Source organism: Malaclemys terrapin, chromosome 3, assembly GCF_027887155.1.
Source record: "Malaclemys terrapin pileata isolate rMalTer1 chromosome 3, rMalTer1.hap1, whole genome shotgun sequence".
Lineage (NCBI taxonomy): Eukaryota > Metazoa > Chordata > Testudines > Emydidae > Malaclemys > Malaclemys terrapin.
In genome coordinates, this window is record NC_071507.1 from 116,035,957 (window position 1) to 116,059,342 (window position 23,386).

At 43.6% G+C, this 23,386-nt stretch overlaps 1 protein-coding gene across 5 annotated transcripts in view; it reads right to left on the reverse strand.

The window, feature by feature from the left end:
* Positions 1-17,557: 17,557 nt before the first annotated feature.
* PKIB (cAMP-dependent protein kinase inhibitor beta) overlaps positions 17,558-23,386 on the reverse strand; it is a 96,850-nt gene continuing 91,021 nt past the window's right edge. For all 5 annotated transcript variants that reach the window (XM_054023442.1, XM_054023440.1, XM_054023438.1 and 2 more), the window contains one exon: positions 17,558-18,492. In XM_054023442.1, the coding sequence (XP_053879417.1) occupies positions 18,410-18,492 (83 nt within the window). In that variant the 3' untranslated portion in view covers positions 17,558-18,409. The remainder of the gene's footprint in view (positions 18,493-23,386) is intronic.

The window sequence follows — 23,386 nt, forward strand, 5'->3', positions numbered from 1 at the left end:
AAATAAACCCTATCAAAATAACTCGATATCTTTTTTTGATGAGATTACAAGTTTGGTTGGTAATAGTGTTGATAGGATATACCTACGCCCCTGTCAGGCATTTGACTTGGGACCACACAACATTTTAATCAAGAAACTAGAACAATATAAAAATCAACATGGCACACATTAACTTGATTAAAAAGTGGTTAATGGATAAGGCTCAAAATGTAATTGTAAATGGAGAATCATCGAATTGATGTGTTTCTAGTCGGATCACACCTGGATTGATTGGTTCTTGGCCCTACTCTATTTAGCATTTTTATCAATAGCCTGGAAGAAAACAAAGTCATCACTGATAAAGTTTTCAGATGACAAAGATTGGGAGTGGTAAATAATGAAGAGAACAGGTCACTGATACAGAGTGACCTGGATCACTTGGAAAGCTGGGCACAAGCTAATTATATAAATTGCAGTGGAGCCAAATGTAAAGTCTTATGTCTAGGAAGAATGGATGTAGGCCAGTGAGCCTACCTTACCGGAGGGGGTACTCTGATGTGGGAAGAAGTGACTCAAAACTTGGGGGTCAGAGTGAATAATCAGCTGAACATGAGCTCCCAGTGCAATACCTTGGCCAAAAGACTAATGTGATCCTCAGACACATGAATGGAATCTCAAGTAAGGCCTGGTCTACACTATGACTTTAATTCGGATTTAGCAGCGTTAAATTGAATTAACCCTGCACCCATCCACACAACAAAGCCATTTATTTCGAAATAAAGGGCTCTTAAAATTGATTTCTGGACTCCACCCCGACGAGCGGAGTAGCACCAAAATCGATATTGTCATTTCGAATTAGGGTTAGTGTGGCCACAATTCGATGGTATTGGCCTCTGGGAGCTATCCCACAATGCACCATTGTGACCGCTCTGGACAGCAATCTGAACTCAGATGCACTGGCCAGGTAGACAGGAAAAGCCCCGCGAACATTTGAATTTTATTTTCTGTTTGCCCACCGTGGAGAGCACAGGTGACCACAGATAGCTCATCAGCACAGGTAACCATGCAGGCCGATAATCGAAAAAGAGCACCAGCATGGACCGTACGGGAGGTACTGGATCTGATCGCTATATGGGGAGAGGATTCAGTGCTAGCAGAACTTCGTTCGAAAAGACAAAATGCCAAAACTTTTGAAAAAATCTCCAAGGGCATGATGGAGAGAGGCCACAATAGGGACTCAGATCAGTGCTGTGTGAAAGTCAAGGAGCTCAGACAAGCCTATCAAAAATCAAAGGAGGCAAACGGTCGCTCCGGGTCAGAGCCGCGGACATGCTGCTTTTACGCCGAGCTGCATGCAATTCTAGGGGGGGCTGCCACCACTACCCCACCTCTGACCGTGGATTCCGAGGCGGGGGTAATCTCATCAGCTACACCTGAGGATTCTGCAGACGGGGAAGAAGAGGAGGAGGAGGAGGAGGATGACGAGCTTGTGGAGAGCACACAGCACTCCGTTCTTCCCAACAGCCAGGATCTTTTTCTCAGCCTGACTGAAGTACCCTCCCAACCCTCCCAAGCCAGTATCCAAGACCATGACTCCATGGAAGGGACCTCAGGTGAGTTTACTTTTTAAAATATAAAACTTGTTTTAAAAGCAAGTGTTTTTTAATTATTACTTTGCCCTGAGGACTTGGGATGCATTCGCGGCCAGTACAGCTACCGGAAAAGTCTGTTAACGTGTCTGGGGATGGAGCGGAAATCCTCCAGGGACATCTCCATGAAGCTCTCCTGGAGGTACTCCGAAAGCCTTGCCACAAGGTTTCTGGGCAGTGCAGCCTTATTCCATCCTCCATGGTAGGACACTTGACTGCGCCATGTTTGCAGCAAGTAATCTGGTATCATTGCATGACAAAGCCTGGCAGCGTATGGTCCCAGTGTTTGCTGGCATTCAAGCAACATCCGTTCTTTATCTTGCTGTGTAATCCTCAGGAGAGTGATATTGCTCATGGTAACCTGGTTGAAATATGGGAATTTAATTAACGGGACAGAGGTGGCCGTTCCTACTGGGCTGTTTGACTGTGGCTGAAAAGAAATCCTTCCCTGCAGTTAGCCAACCGCAGGGAGGGGGAGAGGGAATTGGCCCTGAGCTTTTCGCGTTTGGCTAGCAGGAATCTTCCCTAATACCAGCCACGCAGTGTGGGGAGGGGTAAAGCGATCATCCCAGAGAATTCATGGCGGGGTGGGGGTTGTCAGTTTGGTTCCTGCAGGGATCTTCCCTGATACCAGCCACATGGTGTGGAGAGGGATAAAGGATCATCCAGAGAATTGGATGGGGATGGGGGAGGGGGGCGGTTAGTTTGTTTTCTGCTGCTGAAAGTTAACAGGAAAATCGCAACACTCAAAGGACTTTGCTTGGTATGTGGGAAAGGAGGGTGCAGAAGCCGAAAGACAATGGCTTACCATGGCCGCATGCAAGCCGAATTCTGTTGCCCGGACCTGCGTCTGTGATCTCTAGCAGCAAAGCCACAGGCATTCAATTTTAAGAGGCAAAATGCGACCTTGCACAGAAATCACATGTGCTATGTAATGTGAATAGTGTTGGTCACCGTGAAAGAGTATAAGCATTGTTCTGCAAAATGTATCTTTTAAAAAAATTCTCTCCTTTTTTCCCTCCCTCCAGCAGCTGCAAATGTTTCAAGTCTCCCTCCTCCGTCCCAAAGGTTATCTCAGATAAGGCGTCGGAAAAAGAAGACGCGAGACGAGATGTTCGCGGAAATCATGGAATCCACCCGCAGTGAAAGAGCTCATCTGAATGAGTGGAAGGACACGGTTTCAAAGTATAGGAAAGAAGCCAGTGAACGTGAGGACAGGAGGGACCAATGTGAGGAGAGGAGAGACGCTCGAGATGAGAGGTGGCGGCAGGAAGATCAGAGGAGGCAGGATGCAATGCTGGGGCTGCTGCGTGAGCAAACAGACATGCTCTGGCATCTGGTGGAGCTTCAGGAACAGCAGCAGGATAACAGAGTGCCGCTACAGCCCCTGTATAACCCGCCTCCCCCCTCCCCATGTTCCATAGCCTCCTCACCCAGACGTGTAAGAACGCGGGGGGGGGGGAGGCGGCTCCGTACACCCTCCCATTCCACCCCAATGGACAGCCCAAGCAAAAGGCTGTCATTTTTTTTATCCTTTTTTTAGTGGCCTTTTCCTTCCCGCCGATCCTCCTCCCAAACCCCACCCGGGTTCTCTCCCGCTTTTTATAATCAATTAATAAAGAATAAATGATTTTTAAACGATAGTGACTTTATTTCCTTTGAAAGCAAGCTGGGGGAAGGGGGAGGGTGGATTCCTTACAGAGAATGAGTCAATAAAGGGGGTGGGTTTTCATGAAGGAGAAACAAACAGAAATTTCATGCTGTAGCCTGGCCAGTCATGAAACTGGTTTTCAAAGCTTCTCTGATGCGCAGCACTTCCTGGTGTGCTCTTCTAATCGCCCTGGTGTCTGGCTGCGCGTAATCAGCAGCCAGGCGATTTGTCTCAGCCTCCCACCCCGCCATAAAGGTCTCCCCTTTACTTTCACAGAGATCGTGGAGCACACAGCAAGCAGCAATAACAGTGGGGATATTGGTTTGGCTGAGGTCTGAGCGAGTCAGTAACGATCACCAGTGACCTTTTAAATGGCCAAATGCACATGCTACCACCATTCTGCACTTGCTCAGCCTGTAGTTGAACAGCTCCTGACTCCTGTCCAGGCTGCCTATGTATGGCTTCATGAGCCATGGCATTAAGGGGTAGGTTGGGTCCCCAAGAATAACTATTGGCATTTCAACATCCCCAACGGTTATTTTCTGGTCTGGGAAGTAAGTCCCTTGCTGCAGCTGTTTAAACAGATTAGTGTTCCTGAAGACGTGAGCATCATGAATCCTTCCCGGCCAGCCCACGTTGATGTTGGTGAAACGTCCCTTGTGATCCACAAGTGGTTGCAGCACCATTGAAAAGTACCCCTTGCAGTTTATGTACTAGGTACCCTGGTGCTCCAGTGCCAAGATAGGGATATGGGTTCCATCTATCGTCCCACCACAGTTAGGGAATCCCATTGCAGCAAAGCCATCCACTATGACCTGCACATTCCAAGCCTTTCGTAGCAGCAGCTCAGTGATTGCTTTGGCTACTTGCATCACAGCAGCCCCCACAGTAGATTTGCCCACTCCAAATTGATTCCCGACTGACCAGTAGCTGTCTGGCGTTGCAAGCTTCCACAGGTCTATCGCCACTCACTTCTCAACTGTGAAGGCTGCTTTCATCTTGGTATTCTGGCGCTTCAGGGCAGGGGAAAGCAAGTCACAAATTTCCATGAAAGTGCCCTTACGCATGCAAAAGTTTCGCAGCCACTGGGAATCCTCCCACACCTGCAACACTATGCGGTCCCACCAGTCTGTGCTTGTTTCCCGGGCTAAGAATCGGCATTCCATGGATAGAACCTGCCCCATTAACAACATGATCTCCAAAGCACCGGGGCCCGCAGTTTGAGAGAATTCTGTGTCCATGTCCATGTCCATGTCCTCATCACTCTTGTCGCTGTGCTGCCGTCACCGCCTTCTCCTCTCCTCGTTTTTCTGGTCCTGGCTCAGCATAAATTGCACGAGAACTTGTGAGGTGTTTACAATGTTCATCACTGCTGTCTTGAGCTGAGCGGGCTCCATGCTTGCCGTGGTATGGAGTCTGCAGTGTTCACCCAGGAAAAAAGGCGCGAAATGGTTGTCTACCATAGCTTTCATGGAGGGAGGGGTGAGGCTGTACCCGGAACCACCTGCGACAATGTTTTTTGCCCCATCAGGCACTGGGATCTCAACCCAGAATTCCAATGGGTGGGGGAGACCGCGGGAACTATGGGATAGCTATGGGATAACTACCCACAGTGCAACGCTCTGGAAATCGACGCTAGCCCTGGTACATGGACGCACACCGCCGAATTAAAGTGCTTAGTGTGGCCGCATACATTTGACTTTATACAATCTGTTTCCAAAATTCGAATTATGTAAATTCGGATTAATCCCGTAGTGTAGACAAACCCCAAGAATTATTGACTTCACAGTTTAATCATATTAATTTTTTCACCTAAAGCAGGATTTAAAATCCCTCAATTTCACAGTTCAGGGATTGAATTTAATCTCTAAATTTACTACAATTTCTGGTCCAAGACAATTTAATTTTCCATTAGTTTTTCATAAAATAATGATTAAGTTTGCAACAAAAAACAATGACTGAACAGTCAGATTTGAAATGTGTCCATCACAGAGAATTTCACCTTCTTCCTTTTCTCTCTGTAACTAACCAACAGTAACACAACCTCAAGTCAAATCGCCCAGACATGATGATCATCATGTCTCTAACACAGGTCACGATAGAGATTTTAAAATTGAATGGAAGAAATGGCACCGCATTTTAAAAAAGATGTGGAGAAATTGGAAAGGGTCCAGAGAAGAGTAACAAGAATGATTAAAGGTCTTGAGAACATGACCTATGAAGGAAGGCTGAAAGAATTGGGTTTATTTAGTTTGGAAAAGAGAAGACTGAGAGGGGACATGATAGCAGTTTTCAGGTATTTAAAAGGGTGTCATAAGGAGGAGGGAAAAAACTTGTTCACCTTAGCCTCTAAGGATAGAACAAGAAGCAATGCGTTTAAACTGCAGCAAGGGAGGTCTAGGTTGGACATTAGGAAAAAGTTCCTAACTGTCAGGGTGGTTAAACACTGGAATAAATTGCCTAGGGAGGTTGTGGAACCTCCATCTCTGGAGATATTTAAGAGTAGGTTAGATAAATGTCTATCCAGGATGGTCTAGACAGTATTTGGTCCTGCCATGCGGGCAGGGGACTGGACTCGATGACCTCTCAAGGTCCCTTCCAGCCCTAGAATCTATGAATCTATGAAAGTTACTCACTTTTTTTCATTACAATTACAGCTGGTTGGAGGAATTTCGATGGCACCTAATTACATCAGAATATGGGATTTTATTAAAATCAAAATGCTCTGCAAAATGGTGTCAATTTTACTGGAATTTTGTTTAGTACGAAAACCATTGGAAAAAGTTTTGGTAGTGTTGAAATGTTCCAATTCTTTGTTTTGAAATTACATTATTTCCAAATTTTTAAAATTTTGTTTTTTATTATATATCATAATACAAACGTTTAAAAAGTCTAAAGTGAAACTAAATGTTCTGATTTTTGTCAAAACAAAATGTTTCTTTCAATGAGAAATGAAAATACTTTGGAATTTTCCTTCATGGAGAATTCCAAATTTTCAGTTTTTGCTCTGATTTGGAATGAAGACAGATTTAGAAATCTCACAATATTTTGTGAAACAGAACTTCCATCCTCTATGTACCTCTAATCACAACCCTTTCCTTTTACACAGATATCGCCATATCCATCATTCTCCAGCCGTGCTTCTCACCCGGTCTTCCCCCCCAACCTTCAACTTCCCATATCCCTCTCCCCACCTCCAGCAAACCTGAGGAGGTTCACCAGTGATACCCAATTCATTGATGAGTCAGAGTTGGATTCCTTTCAGATGAACTGTGGAAGGATCAGTGTCACAAGTTGCCTGGCCCCTTCAGTGATAATAGGTCCAGCTCACCTGTAACTAATTAGCTGCTTCCCAATGGGCCCTGATAAAGGCCAATGGCCTCTATAAAGAGCCAGGTGGTAAATGGAGGAACAGGATGCAGTAGCAGGGCACTAGTGAGAGTTCCGTGGGAGATCTGCATGAACAGCACCAGTGAACAGTAGCTGGGAGCTACTGAGGAAAAGAGCTGGCACAAAGACAACAGTGAAAAGTGTTGGTGGGACTGTACTGGCCAGAGCTGAGGAACCCCGCCAAGCAGAAGGTTTGTGCAGAGGCCACTAGGTTCAGGGGAAGAAGTGGCTCAGCCACGGGCTAGCTGACCCTAAAATTAAGATGGTAATTCTGGACAAGCTCAGAGGACTCATAGATAAAGGGGTCTGGGGAGTGGAATCATATAGGGAGCCCTCTTGTAATAGCTTGAGGGGAGGGTTGTGGTTGGAACAGCAATTAGAAGAATGGCCAGTGGTGTGGAGAGCCTGGAACAGGGAGACAGGAATTACAGAATGGGCTTGCTCACACTCAGGTAGATGGTTTGGAGAATGGCCCCTGGAATAATGGCAGAAGAACTAGGGAACAAACCAGCTGTAGACTTTTGGGTAGGTGATTGGGAGATGATGTCCCAGGAGTGAGGATGAAGAACTACTGCCTTTTTACTTGTTTTAATTTGGGTTGGGTGTTTATTTTACTTGGAGGGATCTTCTAAGGTTTGGAATTGTACTAATAAATTATGCCCAGCAACAGGGCTCGACTAGGACTTGAAGAAGGACATTCTCTTCCTGGGCAGGGGAAGTGAGCAGTCGTCTGCTCTGTAGTGGAGAAGATGGGCAACTTGGTCTTCTCTAGGGGCAGCAAGGAGAAGCTGAGCCAGGATTTTTAAACCACTGAGCGTATACCTTTTTGGCATAATGAACACATGAAAGACTTTTTCTGCTTTATTCCATTATTAATTATTAGTTCTTTGTTGCACTCACTTGACCTTCCTTGTTTCACACAACTTTTGGCCCACTGAAGTGAAATGAAAGGCTCCCATTGGCTTCAGTGAGCTTTGGATCAGGCCAATAGTCAGATGCAAGGCAGCCTACGAAAGGAGTCAGAGTTTAGGAGCTGTTAAAATTAGGCCTGGGGGAGGTTTGCAGGAATAGGCTCCTGTGCTGCAAAGCTTCAGAGCTCTGCCATAACAGATTGCCTGCTCTGGTAGAGCTTAGAAACTCTGCAGACCAAGCAAATGTCAGCCGTAGATCTCTTAAGATGCTGTACTGATGAAGGGGTAATTGGCTCCAAGGTGTGAAGATGTTACTAGAAGCCTCATGTTACTAATATAACATGAATTAAACATCTCACTTGGTGTCGGGAGACTTTAGCCTGCTTTTACCATAGCAAGCACATCACTAGGAAACCCATTTAAACATTTATATAGCGATTCCAAGGCCAGAAGGCAGCATTGTGATCATCTAGTCTGACCTCCTATATAACACAGGCCATAGAACTTCCCTGAATTAATTCCTGCTTCAAGTCCAATGGCTCTGGTTGAACTAGATTGATTCAAAATGGCCAGTGGTTAAATTGTTCCAAGGATTAATTACCTTCCATGTTAAAAATGTGCACCTTATTTCTAATCTGAATTTGTCTAGCTTCAACTTCTACCCATTGGATCACGTTACTCCTTTTTCTGATAGATTGACGAATCCTCTGTTGTTAAATTTTTGTTCCCCATGTTGATGCTTATAGACTGTAATCAAGTTATCCCTTAATATTCTCTTTGATAAGCTAAATAGATTGAGCCCCTGAGTCTCTCACTATAAGGCAGTTTTTCCAATCCTTTAATTATTCTTGTGGCTTTTCTCTGAACCCTCTCCAATTTTTCAAAATATTTCATGAACTGTAGGTGCCAGAAGTTGACACAGCAACTCCAACAGTGGTAGCACCCGTGCCAAATACAGAGGCAATACACCCTCCCTCTGTAATGTCTCCTTCATATGTACTCCTGGCACATGTAAGATGTGTTAGAGTGCCCTCTGCAGACAGCTGTATTGCATTTCTTACCTTAAATTCCTAGCCAAAATAAAAGAAGAGTATCTAGCTGCTCTCTCTCATTTATTCTCTGCCACACTATGAGTTCTTTCTTTCTTGGTTTTAAACTCATACAAAAGGAGTTTCAAACAAATGAGAGAGACAATGTGCATGAGGTAATATCTTGTATTGGACCAACTTCTATTGGTGAGAGAAACAAGCTTTCGAGCCTACACAGAGCTCTTCATGTCTGAAGAAGAGCTTTGTGTAAACATTACCTCATCCATCTTGTCTTGTTAATATCCTGGTACCAAAATGGTTACAACAACACTGCATACGTTCAAACAAATTGTCACTTGATAAGACATCTCAGACATTGGAATAAGATTCCCTAGTCTGGATGTGAAAAACATTTGGATCGCAGATGTAGGTAAATTGCGGTGTAGCCATCCTTCTGCTTGAAATGTGCTTGGAGTGCCACCTAGTGTTTACTGTCATGTATTCTCCTGGTGCATTGGGCACTGGTTCTGCAAATCAAATACAGCTTCATCATTAGAACATTCCTGATTACAATGCAAATGTGATACTTTCATTTCAGAAAGAGCATAACCATATATGTCAATCAGACAGTAATGAACTGTGGAAGAAAGATATTAATATGGAGAAGGGATCTACTGTGTTTTTGTTTGTTTGTTTGTTTGTTTGTTTGTTTGTTTGCTCTGGTTTATGGTAGTTGCTCATTATGGCATTGCAAGAGCAGATCCATGAGGATACATATATGGATATCCATGGGTGTACACAGAGACACACACACACAGACCAGCACCAACAGCACCAGCATTAGATTCACAAGGCTATGATGTAGCTGTGATAGCACTTAGAATCGACTACCATCTTGAATGGTCCCTTGCAAGTGTTCTTTCTTCAGAAAAAAATCAGTATGGGAGAATTTAGGTTTCTCAAAATTGCATCTTCCAATCTCATTCATGGTTGGCTTTGTGTGCTACTACCTTCCAGCTCCGTTCTATACAGCTTCTGTAAAAGGGTACCTTCTTCTGCATGTTGGACATGAATCCTACCATTGCAGTTGTCTTGTTCTCAACAGATGCAAGACTGGAATTTGCCAAGATCATCTAAATATCTCTTTGTGATAAACTCAAACCAACAGATGTTAAGAATACACCATAACTTTTAACACTGAAAAATGTTTAGTTTCCTCACTTAAATTGTTTTTAATGGCCATGTTTCGGCTCCATATAACAGGCTTGTCATCACCACCACAATGAATACTTGTATATTAGTTGTTACACAGACCTGTCACTGTCCAAACAGAGGCCTTTCAAGATGCTGAAATGCCATTGACACAAAACCAATCTTATATGACTTCTTCATATTTAGAACCTCCTACTATCAACTGACTACTCAGATAGATAAAACTATTCACCCATTCAATGCCACTGCTTTCTACGTGCAGTGTCAGCACGCCATTTGTTTCTGATTTATAGGAGGCATGCACAGCTTTGATTTTATCATCATTGATCTTAAGTCCCATGGAATCTGCAGTCTTTCACAGTTCTTCCAGCATTAGCTGTAGTTGGTCGGCAGCTTCCAAGAAAGGCAATAATCCATATACTTGAGATCCTCTAAAGATGAATCTTTAAATTTCACACCTCCTACTCATACACTTCAGTCAATTTTGTCATCAGATAGTCTATTAGAACATTAAATAATGTAGGTGAGAGAATGCATCCCTGGAATACTCCTGAGTCAACAGAAAACCAGTCTGTAATACAACTGTTGACCATCACATAGCTAAATGGCCTGCGGTACGGTTCCTCCACCAGATACATTAAGTCCTCTGGCATCCCGTATTGCTTTAGTAATATCCACAGTGCTGATAGAAGCACCGAGTCAAAAGCAACTGCAAAGTCTATAAACACAATGTTAACTTCCTGTTGTTTCTCTAGCTGTTTAGTGTATAGCAGAGCATATATAGTGTGGACTGTAGATTAACCTGTATGGAAACCACACTGGTTGTCTCTCATTTTGGGGCTGAGACAGTATTTCAATCAGTTCAGGAGTACGATCATAAACACCTTCTCAGGGATTGACAGCAGGGTTATTCCCCTAGAGTTTAAGCAAGCTGATCACTCTCCTATTTTGAAAAAAGATTTCCAATCTTCTGGAATGTGACCAGTTTCTCAAACTTTTAAGACAACTCTATGAAGGCAGAGAACTAAATCCAGGCCTCCACTCTTTAGCAATTCTGATGAAATAGCAAGACAACTGTTTGACCACAAGTATCACTCCCTTTAACGTCACCAGCCTGTTTTCTGCTGGATTCATTTTTTGATCACACTGTAGTTTACCTGTTGGTGGGGATCTGTTCATTAATTCACACATATGCTCACCCCAGCATTTAAGTTGTGTTTCAATATCTTGGCAATATTATCTATTTTCGTCCTTAACTGGTGGAAGGCACAACAATGGCCGGGGATTTAGCACCTTTAACATCTCAATTACACATTTCTGGTCATGTCTTTCAGAGGCTTCCTCGATGCATGGCACCATACTATTTACACACACACTCTCAGGGCTAGTCTACACTACTATGCTACATAAAACCTTTATATCACACTGCACCATCATATATTCTGGATTCATGTCTCTGTGTGACGGTGCACAGACATTTAGACAGACAGGGTGGGTGAGGTAATATCTTTTATTCGACCAACACTTTGTCTCTCTAATATGCTAGGACTAAACACAGGTACAATTACACTGCACATATCCAGACATTGTCACTATATGGGAATGATAACAAAGGATGTATAATGCCTTGTTATGTAACTCTGATCTTCAGCCATTAGGACATCATGACATAACCGTGAATATGTTGACAATGTGAAAATTGCTGTAGTAATACTAATTCCAGCTGTGTGATGTTTACACAAGAGCATTCAAACATTTTTTAAATGACCTGTCAGTGTAAATGCTACTGACATAAAGTAGTAACACAGATTGTACAGAGTATACAGTACATCATCTGCCATTTATTTCAATAGCATCCATTCAGGGAAGATAATAGGATGATATTGATTTCTGTTGAGGTGCATTTCAAGATTTATTGAGGAGCATGGTAAACACAGACTTAAGCAAGGTTCAGAACTTCTTAGCCAAATCACCCTTCTTTGTATTGTGCACTGTTAGCAGCCATTTTTGTCTGTTTAGAACGCATATAAGGTTTAAGCCACCGCTACTACATCTGGGTTATGATCCCTAAACAGCAGCTGCAATTACACCCTGAGCCAACTTTGATTGTAGTCAATGGGCAAGACTTCCTTTGACTTCATTCCCTGGGAGCTGAATGTGACCTTTAGTTAGATATAATGTGAGCTAGTCTGGAGTCTCTTTTGAAATGTACTGCCATACAAACCTTGTGTACTTTGCCCATTCCATCAATCACCTATTTTCTAAGCATGGTGGATACAATACTATACCAATACAAAACATATGACATAAGTCCAGCTGAGGAATAGATCTATTAAGTGCAGATAAGTTGCTTTTTAGAAGTTCAAGAATTCTACTCATTAAGTTGCTCTTTCTAATTTGAGAAAATTATAATAAATCTCCCCAAAAGTATATTTGACCATTTATTGCCATACAGGATGTAAATGGAAATACATCTATTTATACCAGGAGGAGATCCAGCCCAATATGTTTGCTATATATATCATATGTGTCTTCTGACAGCAAAGCAATAGGTCATAGCCAAGGCCCATTAGCTTTCCAATGAGATATGTGAGCGTTCATGGCTGACTCTGTAAGCACTCAAAATATCCAAAACATATTAAATATATCTACAGCATAATGAACTAATGCTTTTTTCCTATTGAGTAGTTGAAAATGAATAATTGCTCCATTAAACTCTAAAAGCCACATCAGAATAGATACATTTTTCCTGCTTTGTAGCAGAATTGCTCTCTTTGCTCCATAAATCCACAGAACGCCATGCATCATTTACGCTGACAATAAGGAAGCTTACAATAATACACAGCACTTGGACCAAATTGGCTGGAGTGGAAATTGGGTTCAATGCTTTGCAATATGTATCAGACTACCCCTAATAAAGGCTTAAGGCTTTGATTCAGCCAGGATCTTAAGCATGTACTTAATTTTAAGTATGTGAGTAGTCCCATTGTCTTCAGTGGGATTAGTCTCATGCTTAAAGTTAGGCATCTGCTTAGAAACCTGGCTAAATCAGGGCCATAAAGTGGTTACTGTATAAATGAGAATCCCATTGCTGACTGTTAGCAATGTTGCTCCTTGTATATAAAGCTGGCACCAAATACTTTCCAGATAGATTAAATATGTTGACCCTGTTGAATTTAGTCATGTTTAAAAAAATCCTGTTTTGTTACTGTTTCATTTTTTCTTCTCCTTAGATGAAGGTAACCAGTTTTCTATTTTAGATTTACTCCTTTCCCTTGTTTATTTCTTTACTACATTTTCTCAGTGGCATCTGTACCCTGGCAGACCAGGCACCAGCTCATGCCAAGGTCCCCATGTCTTAACTGAAGACTGACAGATACGTAGCTGAAATCTGTCTGGTTCACTTGTGGTTTAATAGTGATAAAATAAGTATTAGAATGACAGGAAGTTTTTAGTCTTTGGACTCAGTTGAATATTTGTGAGTTACTGCGTGCATTAACTTTAGTTGTAATATGTGTATTCCATATTATAATGTAATATTTGGGTGGGTGTAGTGTGACCTCCCTCTGTGACTGTATGCATAACTATACAGGAGAGAGATATTAATTAGTGTGAAGAGCTGCTCTTCTACAAAAATTGTTGCACCCCCCTCCCCCCCCGAAAGAGGAGTCCCGTCAATACCAGACAGGCTATTGTTGGATCTTACAACTGGAAACTCCCTACTTCTGGTTTGAGGAACAGTCAGCAAATAGACTAAAGACTCTTATTGTTCTGATCTCCTCCCGATGAATGTGAATCATGCAAGTGGACTCTTCCCACCACCAGAGTGTGCAGTTGAGAGCCCATGGCAGGCGTGGGAGTAAAAACCCCAAACTAAAGGAACTAAGGATCTCTCTGGTGCTGGAATTCTGTGGGGGGCAAGGCATTTCCTAGACCTATGCAAGAAAGCCCCAGCTGGTTAGAACAAACAGAGCTTGCTGATTATAGAAACCTTTTTTACCATTTAAAACCTATAACTCATTCATGTGTCTATATTCACTTCCTTTACCCTTGTAAATAACTCTCTAGTTTCCTTTTCCTATTTAATAAATCTTCACAAAATGTATTATAGGATTGGCTACAAACCTTGTCCTTGATGTGCAAGGTACAGCGCAGTTGACCTGGGGTAAGTGACTGGTCCTTTGGGACAAGGAATAACCTGAATATTACTGTGAATTTTAGTTTTAAGGGCCATCCATCACAGAGATATGCTCATGTGAGTGACAAGACAGACTGGAGTATCCAAGGGGACTGTCTGTGACTCCATTGTGCCCCTGAGGAGTTTGCACTTAGTGCAATTGGTTGGTGAAATCTCAGTTTAGAACTCATGACCAATTTGGGGTTTGGGCCCTAGTTTTTTAACAGTCTGCCCTGCGGTTGGTACCCAGGCTTTTGTGTCCCTCTTGGGAACGTCACAGCATCTTTTTACGCATCCCAGAGAAATTAGGGCCCAACCCTGCAAGGTTCTGAGTGCCTCGTGTGAGTTTCTGAGCATGATCCTAACTTTACACATGTGAGCAATTATGGGACTACTGTCATGTAAAGTGTGTGCCGTATTGGACCTTACGTCCCATTGATTCATTTCATTAGCATTCTAATAGAAAACTCCTGCAAAACACCTTCGGTTAATGAAAGCATTTGTTTAGCATCAATGTACGTAACCCGGATTTCACTGTCAATGTCAGTGATTCTCAAACTTTTGTACTGGTGACCCCTTTCACATAGCAAGCCTCTGAGTGTGACCTCCCTCATAAATTAAAAGCACTTTTTAATATATTTAATACCATTAATAATGCTGGAAGCAAAGTGGGATTTGGGGTGGAAGCTGACAGCTCGTGATCCCCCATGTAATAACTTTGCAACCCCCTGAGGGGTCCTGACCCCCAGTTTGAGAACTCCGGTCAATGTACTGTAAGGTGCAGTTTTCAAAATAGCCAGTGCTCCAAATGTGAAGAAAAAGAAGGAGAATTCATATAGGCTAAAGCACCTGCTTCACTTTAAGCATGTGAGCAGTCCCATGTAACGGTACTTCACTGCCTAATTTCAATGTGACTTCTCAGGTGTTCAAAGGTAGGCACATGATTAAGTACCTTGCTAGAGCAGGCTGTCATAAAGGCCTGAAATGGGGACTGGAACACAGAACCAAGTCAAAGCAGGCATTGCAAGTGCAATACAACTTTGAATTCCTCTTGTCTAATCCTTCTGCTTTGCTTTTCTGTTGCCATTTCCTTTGCTCTTTCAACCTTTGGCAGTGCTTTTATCTTGTTTTAGTGGAACAGTGCTTTTATAACTTGTGAAAAGCTCTAGGACTTAGTTCCTGTTGGACAGGGGTCGGGGGGAAGTGGCGGAGCTCAGCTCCCACTCAGTTCAGGGGAAACTCCTCCTTTGCTGAAAGGCCCACACAAGGCATGCCTGGACTGGGAGGAAAGAGATGTGAAGGCACAGTATTTGTGCAGGGGTGCCTCTGCACACTCTGTGCACCAGGAAAATGTACTCTGTGCCAGCTAGGAATGAGCTAATGTGGAGGGAATATAGTAGTTGGGTTATGGAAATAGCAACTGAATCTGCACTTATGTAGTTCAATGGCCAGTGATGTCTGCATAGGGGTTGCACAGACACAGCAGTCACTACTAGGGCTTGGCAAAGTTTTGGGGAAAATAATTTGTTTGCTGAAAAATTCAGTTTTTGTTGGCCAGAATCTAGTCACCAATTCCATATACCCATTTTGGCAAGGGAAGAGATTTTCAGGTCTAGCAAACAGCATGTGTCCCCACTTTATAAACTATAGCCCAATAGCTAGGGGATTTGCCTGGGATGTAGGAAAATCTACGTTTGAATCCCTGTTTTGAACTAGGGATTTGAACTTGGAATTCCCCTAACAACTAGGCCGGGGTGGCTATCCTGAGCCTGAGAAGGAGCCATAATTTACCAATGTACATTGCCAAAGATCCACAGTAATACGTTAGCAACCCCACATCAGCTGCCCCCACCCCCACTCCCAGTGCCTCCCACCCACCGGCAGCTCTGCCAATCAGCTGTTTTTTGGTGTGCAGGAGGCTGGGGGAGGGGGGGAGGAAAGGGGAGGAGCGAGGGCATGGCAGGCTCAGAGGAGGGGATGGGAAGGGGTGAAGTGGGGGCAGGGCCTGTGGCAGAGTGAGGAGTTGAGCAGTGAGCACCCCTCAGCACATTGGAAAGTTGGCGCCTGTAGCTCCAACCCCGGAGTCAGTGCCTATACAAGGAGCCGCATATTAACTTCTGAAGAGCCGCATGTGGCTCCGGAGCCATAGGTTGGTCACCCCTGCTATAGGCTATTCTAAGGTGAGCTGCTCTCAGTTTCTCCTGTTGAAGTTGTTCCACTTTGAAGAAATACTTAAATATACATTGAACCAAAAAGAGAGAGAGTGTAAGAATGATTCCGTATAGGGTTACCAAAGACATGTCCGGCTTTTTGGTCCTCAAATCCCTGTCCGGGGGGAATTGCCAAAAAGCCGAACATGTCTGGGAAAATACTCCCAGCTTTGTTTTGCCGGCACCCCTGTCCGAGTCCCCTGCTTACCTTAGAGCGGCTCCGGCAGGCTGCAAGCTGCAGGCAGATTCCCCCGCGGTGGTGGTGGCTGCTGCTGCACCCCCCAGACACCTCAGCTTTGTGTAGCTGAAGAGGCAAGCTGCCCAAGCGCTACCGGCTTCACGGTTAGCCGGGCAGCCCTCAGACCTCCAGACCCTGCACCCCCGGCCGGGCGCTTCCCCAGCACAGCTGGAGCCCAGGAGGGGAAGCACCCAGCCAGGGGCGCAGGGTCTGGAGGTCTGGGGGCTGCCTGGCAAACTGTGAAGCTGGTAGCGCTCGGGTAGCTGTTTCGCGTGGCTGGGAGGGAGGAGGGGGAATGAGGGGCGCTCAGGGGTGGGGTTGGGGCAGGGACTTTGGGGAAGGGGTGGAGTTGGGGCAGGGTGGGGAAGAGGCAGGGCCGGGGCCCCGTGAGTGTCCTCTTTTTTTAATGTTTAAATATGGTAACCCTAATTCCATAGCCTGGTGATCAAGGCATTCACCTGGGAGGTAGGAGATGTGGATTCAAATCCCTCCTCTGAATTAGGCAGAGAAAAGATCACTTTGCCATCTTATAGACTGGCCTACTGATTGTGATGCAGCTCTGCATCTTGTCTCTAGGCTAGGGTACGCATCATGCCCCTATCCCTCTATAGGGCAGCCAGTACATAAAGCCCCATTACTCTAGCTTCATGTGGGATTTATGATCATCATCCTTTGAGTACTGCCAATACCCATGTATCATTAATACCTCCACCTTTAAGCCATACTCCAATAGAAACACACTATGCAAATAGAAGTGCCTGATTATCAGAATTAGCTGCACTCTATACCTTTGTAAGAATTTCAAATGACCATTGACTCCGATTCCAACACAAGTGCATGCATTTATGTGACTCTATATCCTGAATAATAAAGGGATCCATACAAAATATTTTCAGGGATACAATCTTTGTAACAAAACATGATTGATCTTTTAGTGCAGGCAGAGAGTCTTTGTTTAAATATGTTTTAGTAAACCCAGAATGAATGGAATAGCTCCGTCATAAACGGACAAACCAAAAAATCACAAATGAAACAAAAACATTGTGTATTATGGTACTTCTGATTCATTCCTTGCCATACAGGAGAAACATCAAGGATTCAAGAACACAAAAGAGATGGGATCTATTTAATATCCAGGATGAGAGTAAACAATTTAAATCACTTACAAATGTTGTTATTTTATTTTAAATACATCTGAACAAATAGAGTATTGAGGCTGTGCACAGAGAAGACAGAAGGAGTATGATTGTTGGGAATAGAAGAACCCAGAGATTATCTGCCTGGGGATAGGGCTGAATAAACTGAAGAGATTTTCAAAAAGTTTTTTTTGTTTTTTAAGAAGAATATAGAACATTTTGGAAAAGAGGAGGTGAAAAATGGTTTTGTTTCAGGCTTTTTCACCCCATTTCTCTTCCCAAAGAGAACAAAACCTCTGAAAGTTCCAAAAGTTTGTACATCATGGATGTAGGTGTTTCTTCTATCTTTAAAGGTCAGAAAAATCCCCTCCCTATCTGCATCCCAATACACTTGACATAATCTCATCTTGGATGGGAAACAAGACTTGGTGTCACTGAAAAAAATAATTTGGAAAATTAATCAGGAGTTATATTTAGCACAGTTATTGTCTTTTGTACAACTGTTAACCATAATCATTGAAATGATCAAAAAAGGTTTGGTTGGATTAGTATCAATATGGTGCAACTGATAACAATTAAAAAACACCACATACATTCTTTAGCTTTTTCCTGGTTGTGATTTGTAGATTACTTGCTTTTTAATGGACTACAGTAGAAAACAGCATGAAAACCCTAAGTAGTAGCTGCAAGTTAATGTCATCCAGATACAATTGTGCTGAATAGTCCTGCCCAGACCGCTACAGTTTCTACTAGGGCTTGGAACCTGTGAAAAGCAGAACATTTGTAAAGTCTGTCGATGGACATTGTAAATCCAGCAATCTCTAGAGATTAGGAGGCACCGCTTTTTCCTTCTATCTCTGGGTTTTCCAACATGGCTTCGGATGATATTTCTCCACCCTCTGCTTCTTCATCTAAAGAGACATAAATACATGATAAAACACCTAGCACATGCATTCTCATGCAAGAGATTGGCTATTTAATCAAAGATAAATATTTATTGATCACTGCTAGTATCAAGTGGCTCTTAACTACCACAGTGACAGATGTTTTAGCAAAACCATTCAACAGCTAGAATAGATAGTTTAGACAGATAGGACTTGCATCTCATTTTCCAACAGCAATTCCCTGTTGATGCTGAGTTGCTTGTCCTGTGCTTATACTGATCAATGGGTATTTGGTTGTAAGATTAAAATTGGAGATAATTTCTTTGATTTTTCTCTTGTCATTTCCAAAGATAAGAAAGAATTTCATATCTCTGAGTGTTGCTTGGTTGCAGATAGAGAATGTTACAATGTATGGGGGTGCCAGTTATGGTATGACTGACTTTTCTTAGCATTGAAATGCTTCATAGACTCCACTTTGCCTTTGCAAGGTGAAGATTTTCTTTCTGATTTAGAAAGTTCACTCTTTCATGGACTGGGTTAGAGTGATTGTTTGAATACAACAAAACCATGGTAGCCTGAAAAGATAATTAAAATAGAATTCCACTATATAACTTCGGATGTATTGTACTGTTAATTCTTTACTACTGATTAAATATACAAGTAAATGTAAACTGCCCTCTGTTTTGTTTTCTTTACTGCTCAGCAACCGTTTCTAAAACTATACTGCCCTCAAGCCACATGTGGCGCAACCACTGATGTCAATGGGATTTGCACACCCAAATCTAGGCCAGACTATGGCTTTTAGGGATCTGTTCAGACCAGGTAGTTCTGATTTAAACATACAGTACTTGGCCGTGGAGCTCTCTGAGTCTTATGAAGTTTGACTGTCAGAACCTAAGGGGTAAATTTTCAGCAAGCAGTCCTGAGAACTTGCCATAACACTAGCATTAGCAAGAAGAACTGTGTATCTTATATCTGCCAGAGTGAAAATATGCAACTAAGCATCATTCCGGAGCCAGTGCTCCCTAGCATTACAAGCTCCATTCTGCAGGATTCTGATCAACTGCTGTAGGTGCTGAGCCCCCTCAACTCCCAGGGAAGTGAGTGGAAGTTGAGAGCAGCCCCTTCATGAGTTGCTTAGCACCCTGATTGAGCTGCTCATGCTTGCATCCAGCTGCAATGAGCTAGCTCTAATTCTAGAGCAGGGGTTCTCAAACTGCAGGTCAGGAAACCTCAGGGGATCATAAGGTTATTACACTGGGGGCCGCAAGCTGTCAGCCTCCATCTCAACCCCACTTTGCATCCAGCTTTTATAATAGTGTTAAATAATAAAAATGGTTTTAATTTATAAGGGGGGGCTTGTTATGTGAAAGGGTGCTATGTGAAAGAGGTCACCAGTACAAAAGTTTGAGAACCACTGTTCTAGAGTGACTGTGGTGACAGCTCATTTATCCTCTGCTCTTAGTCCTTGCTCAGCCAGCGCTGATTGGCTGAGAAAGAAGCCATATTGAGGTCATCTGCCAGTAAGAAAGAACTTTATTGAGCTGACCACTAGGTGGTTCCTTCACAGGAAGCCAATTTCTAGGTAGGCACAGAATAAGTTACTCCCACAAAGGGGAAGAATCTGAGCATTAACTTGATGTGATCTTTACAGCATACTGGGCTACACCATAGACCAATGTATGCAGCTCCCATCCTTTGCTCCATGTGGAAGAGCATCTGCAGATCCCATTCTTGGCTTTTCACCAGTATTACAGTGGTTTACAGCATCCTGGAGACAATGTAAAACTTATGGCCCACAAGCATTAAGGAAGGACAAACCTATTTGGATAAAGTCTCCAAGATCACCACCCACATTTAAACCCGAATTGAATTTCCTTTCAGGTATGGAAAAGTATGGCTTGCTTTAAAAAATAAAATCATTCCCCTCTTCTCCTCTCAGCTGGAAAAGAGGCTGTTCTTGAAGTATTTCTCGCACAACTGGATGGAGGAATTGCCAGAAACCTTGTAAGAAAATCCTTTCATTGTGAAATTTCCAGCTCTGTTTTACAGACACAAAAGGTGCAGATGAGGATCCAAACTTTTGGGTATTTGACCCTAAAAACTTTCTGGCCATTGTCTTGTCCTAAATTTACTTTCCAACAGTGTATATGGGCTACAATCTGTTGCATACATTGAGAATTCTTGAAATGGGTTTATGTGGCATTTACTAGAACGGGGTCGGCAACCTAAGGCACACGTGCCAAACACGGCACGCAAGCTGTTTTTGAGTGGCACACTGCTGCCTGCCGCGGTCCCGGCCCCCGGCCCCACTCAGCCCCCCTGCCCACCGCTCTCCCCTGCGGGGGCAGGAGGCAGAAGCTTGGTCCTGTGGCAGCCAAGCTTCCCCCTCCCCCACTTCTTCCCCCAGTGTGGTGCTTTCCTGCCCCTCTTCCTCTCCTTCCCTGCACCGATCAGCTGATGGCCCTTGCGAGGGGGAGGGGGACGAGTGGCAGCATGCTCGCTGCTCTGTAGAAGAGGTAGGGATGGGGCCTTGGGGAAGGTTGTGGAACAGAGCATATCCCTTCCAGCCCCCTGCCATGAGCCGCTCAGGGCAGAAGCCTGGGAGCACCCCCATGAGCCGAGTACTCCAGCCTTCTGCCCTGCACCCCGACACACCCCCAGCCCTCTGCCCTGACCCCTGAACTCTCCACTCACCCAGCCTTCTGCCCTGCACCTCCCACACACCCCCAGCCCTCTGCCCTGACCCCTGAACCCCCACCCCAGGTCTGGGGTCCTGGCTGCCAGCCCCTTGTCAGCCGGCGTCCCGGCCGCAGGCCCCGCTCAGCCCACTGCTGGCCGAGGTGAACAGAACCCCAGGCTGGAAGGAGGCTGAGCAGGCTGGCGGTGTAAGATCAGCATTTTAATTTAATTTTAAATGAAGCTTCTTAAACATTTTGAAAACCTTGTTTACTTTACATACAACAATAGTTTATATAATATAGACTTATAGAGAGAGACCTTCTAAAAACGTTAAAATGTATTACTGGCACGTGAAACCTTAAATTAAAGTGAATAAATAAAGACTCGACACACCACTTTTGAAAGGTTGCCGACCCCTGTACTAGAATGATACAGAACCATTCTGTAGCTAGTGTCAGGGAAACCCTCTGAGAACTCTCTGCTCATACAGCACCCCTGAGTCATCCCTAAAGTTAGAGCCAAATTGACCCCCATCCTGTGCAAACTTCCTATTACCTCATTTTCACCATTGCAAATTACTGATATCAGAAATGGAGGATTCAAAAGCAGCCCTTTTCAGAAACAGCACTGGTCTACAACAGTGATAAGAGCAATTGATAATTCATTGTTCTTCCAATCTCTGCAGATTACATCCCTGTATTCATGTGAAAGAAGCAGCACATTTTGCTGGAGCTACTGTATCTCTGTTTTATTTGTTCTTAATAATAGATTGGATGGGCACCAGGAGTGGATGATTATTCTGTCTGGAAGCCTAAATACTTATGTCATTTTGTGTAATGCCTTGGCATTTCTTTTAACAAGGTGATCACTCTTTCATGTTCATTTTCATGTGGTAAAAGACCAAGGGGAGAGGTTCTGTGCTGTAAGAAGCACTTTTCTTTTTTCAACAACTAAGCTTTCCAGAGGCTAAAATGAAACAAATGGGAGGAATCTTTGTTGATCTCCAGTTGTTTTGTTAACTCTATTTCATTCAAGTTAGTTATGTGTCTTTCTCTTAAGGGTGATTGTGCTGAACTATATAAAGCTTAATAAGATTTTTTTAAGCCAATGAATATTTCATTGGGCTTGGCTAATGCAGTGTTTCCACCTCCACAGCTCCAGCTGTGAATAACAGCCCAAATCCACATTGTTCTCAGCTACATCCCATTCAGTAATGGAAATGGCAGCTCCCCAGTGGTGTAGTGGTAAAAAAAAAGAAGAGCGGGTAAATGAACCTAAACTACACTCTATATTCCCCAAATGTGAAGTTGGTAATCTCCATTTACCTGCATTTACCCTCATTACACTATTGCAGCTCTCCTTTCCCCAGTCTGAGCATAAAGGGAACCATGCTGAGCTCAGAGTAGAAAGATTTATCACAGTTCTTGTCAAATGAAATCTTATACATTGACCAACATAAATAATTCTCATTATAATATGTATCAAGAATGTGGTGGAGTGGATTCTTGGGGTATGTCTACATTGCAATTAAAAACTCATGGCTGGCCCATGCCAGCTGACTCAGACTCAGGCTAAAGGGCTGTTTAATTGCAGTGTAGATGCAGGGGCTTGTGCTGGGGTCTGGGCTCTAGGATCCTGTGCGGTCGGAGGGTCCCAGAACTTCAGCTGCAGTCTGAGCCTGAACATCTACACTGCAATTGAACAGCCCAAGTCAGCTGGCACAGGCCAGCCCCGGATGTCTAATAGCAATGTAGACATACCCGTAGTGCTACAAGTACTAAGGCCAGCCTCTTTTATAATGCAAATGCCTGCAGGGAGAGGTTAAGATCTCAGTTTCTCTAGAGGTCTGATCCAGCTCTCATTGAAGGGGAGTTTTTCCATTGACCTTAGGGCCTGATTCAATTCCCATTACCTGCCTTCACTGCTGTCAGACTCTTAGGGCTGCCAGAACTAAGGCCTCTGCTGCCCTCCCCTAAACCTAAGGCAATATCTTTGGACCACCCCTACTGTCTTTCCCTTCTAGCTAAAGCAATCTTGGAACCATCATCACTTATCTTTGAAAACTCATGGAAGATGGGTGAGTTCCCAGAGGACTGGAGAAGAGCAAACATAGCACCTATCTTTCAAAAGGGGAACAAAGGGGACCCAGGCAATTACAGACTGGTGAGCCTAACTACAGTACCCGGAAAGATATTGCAACAAATTATTACATAATCAGTTTGTCAGGATCTAGAGGATA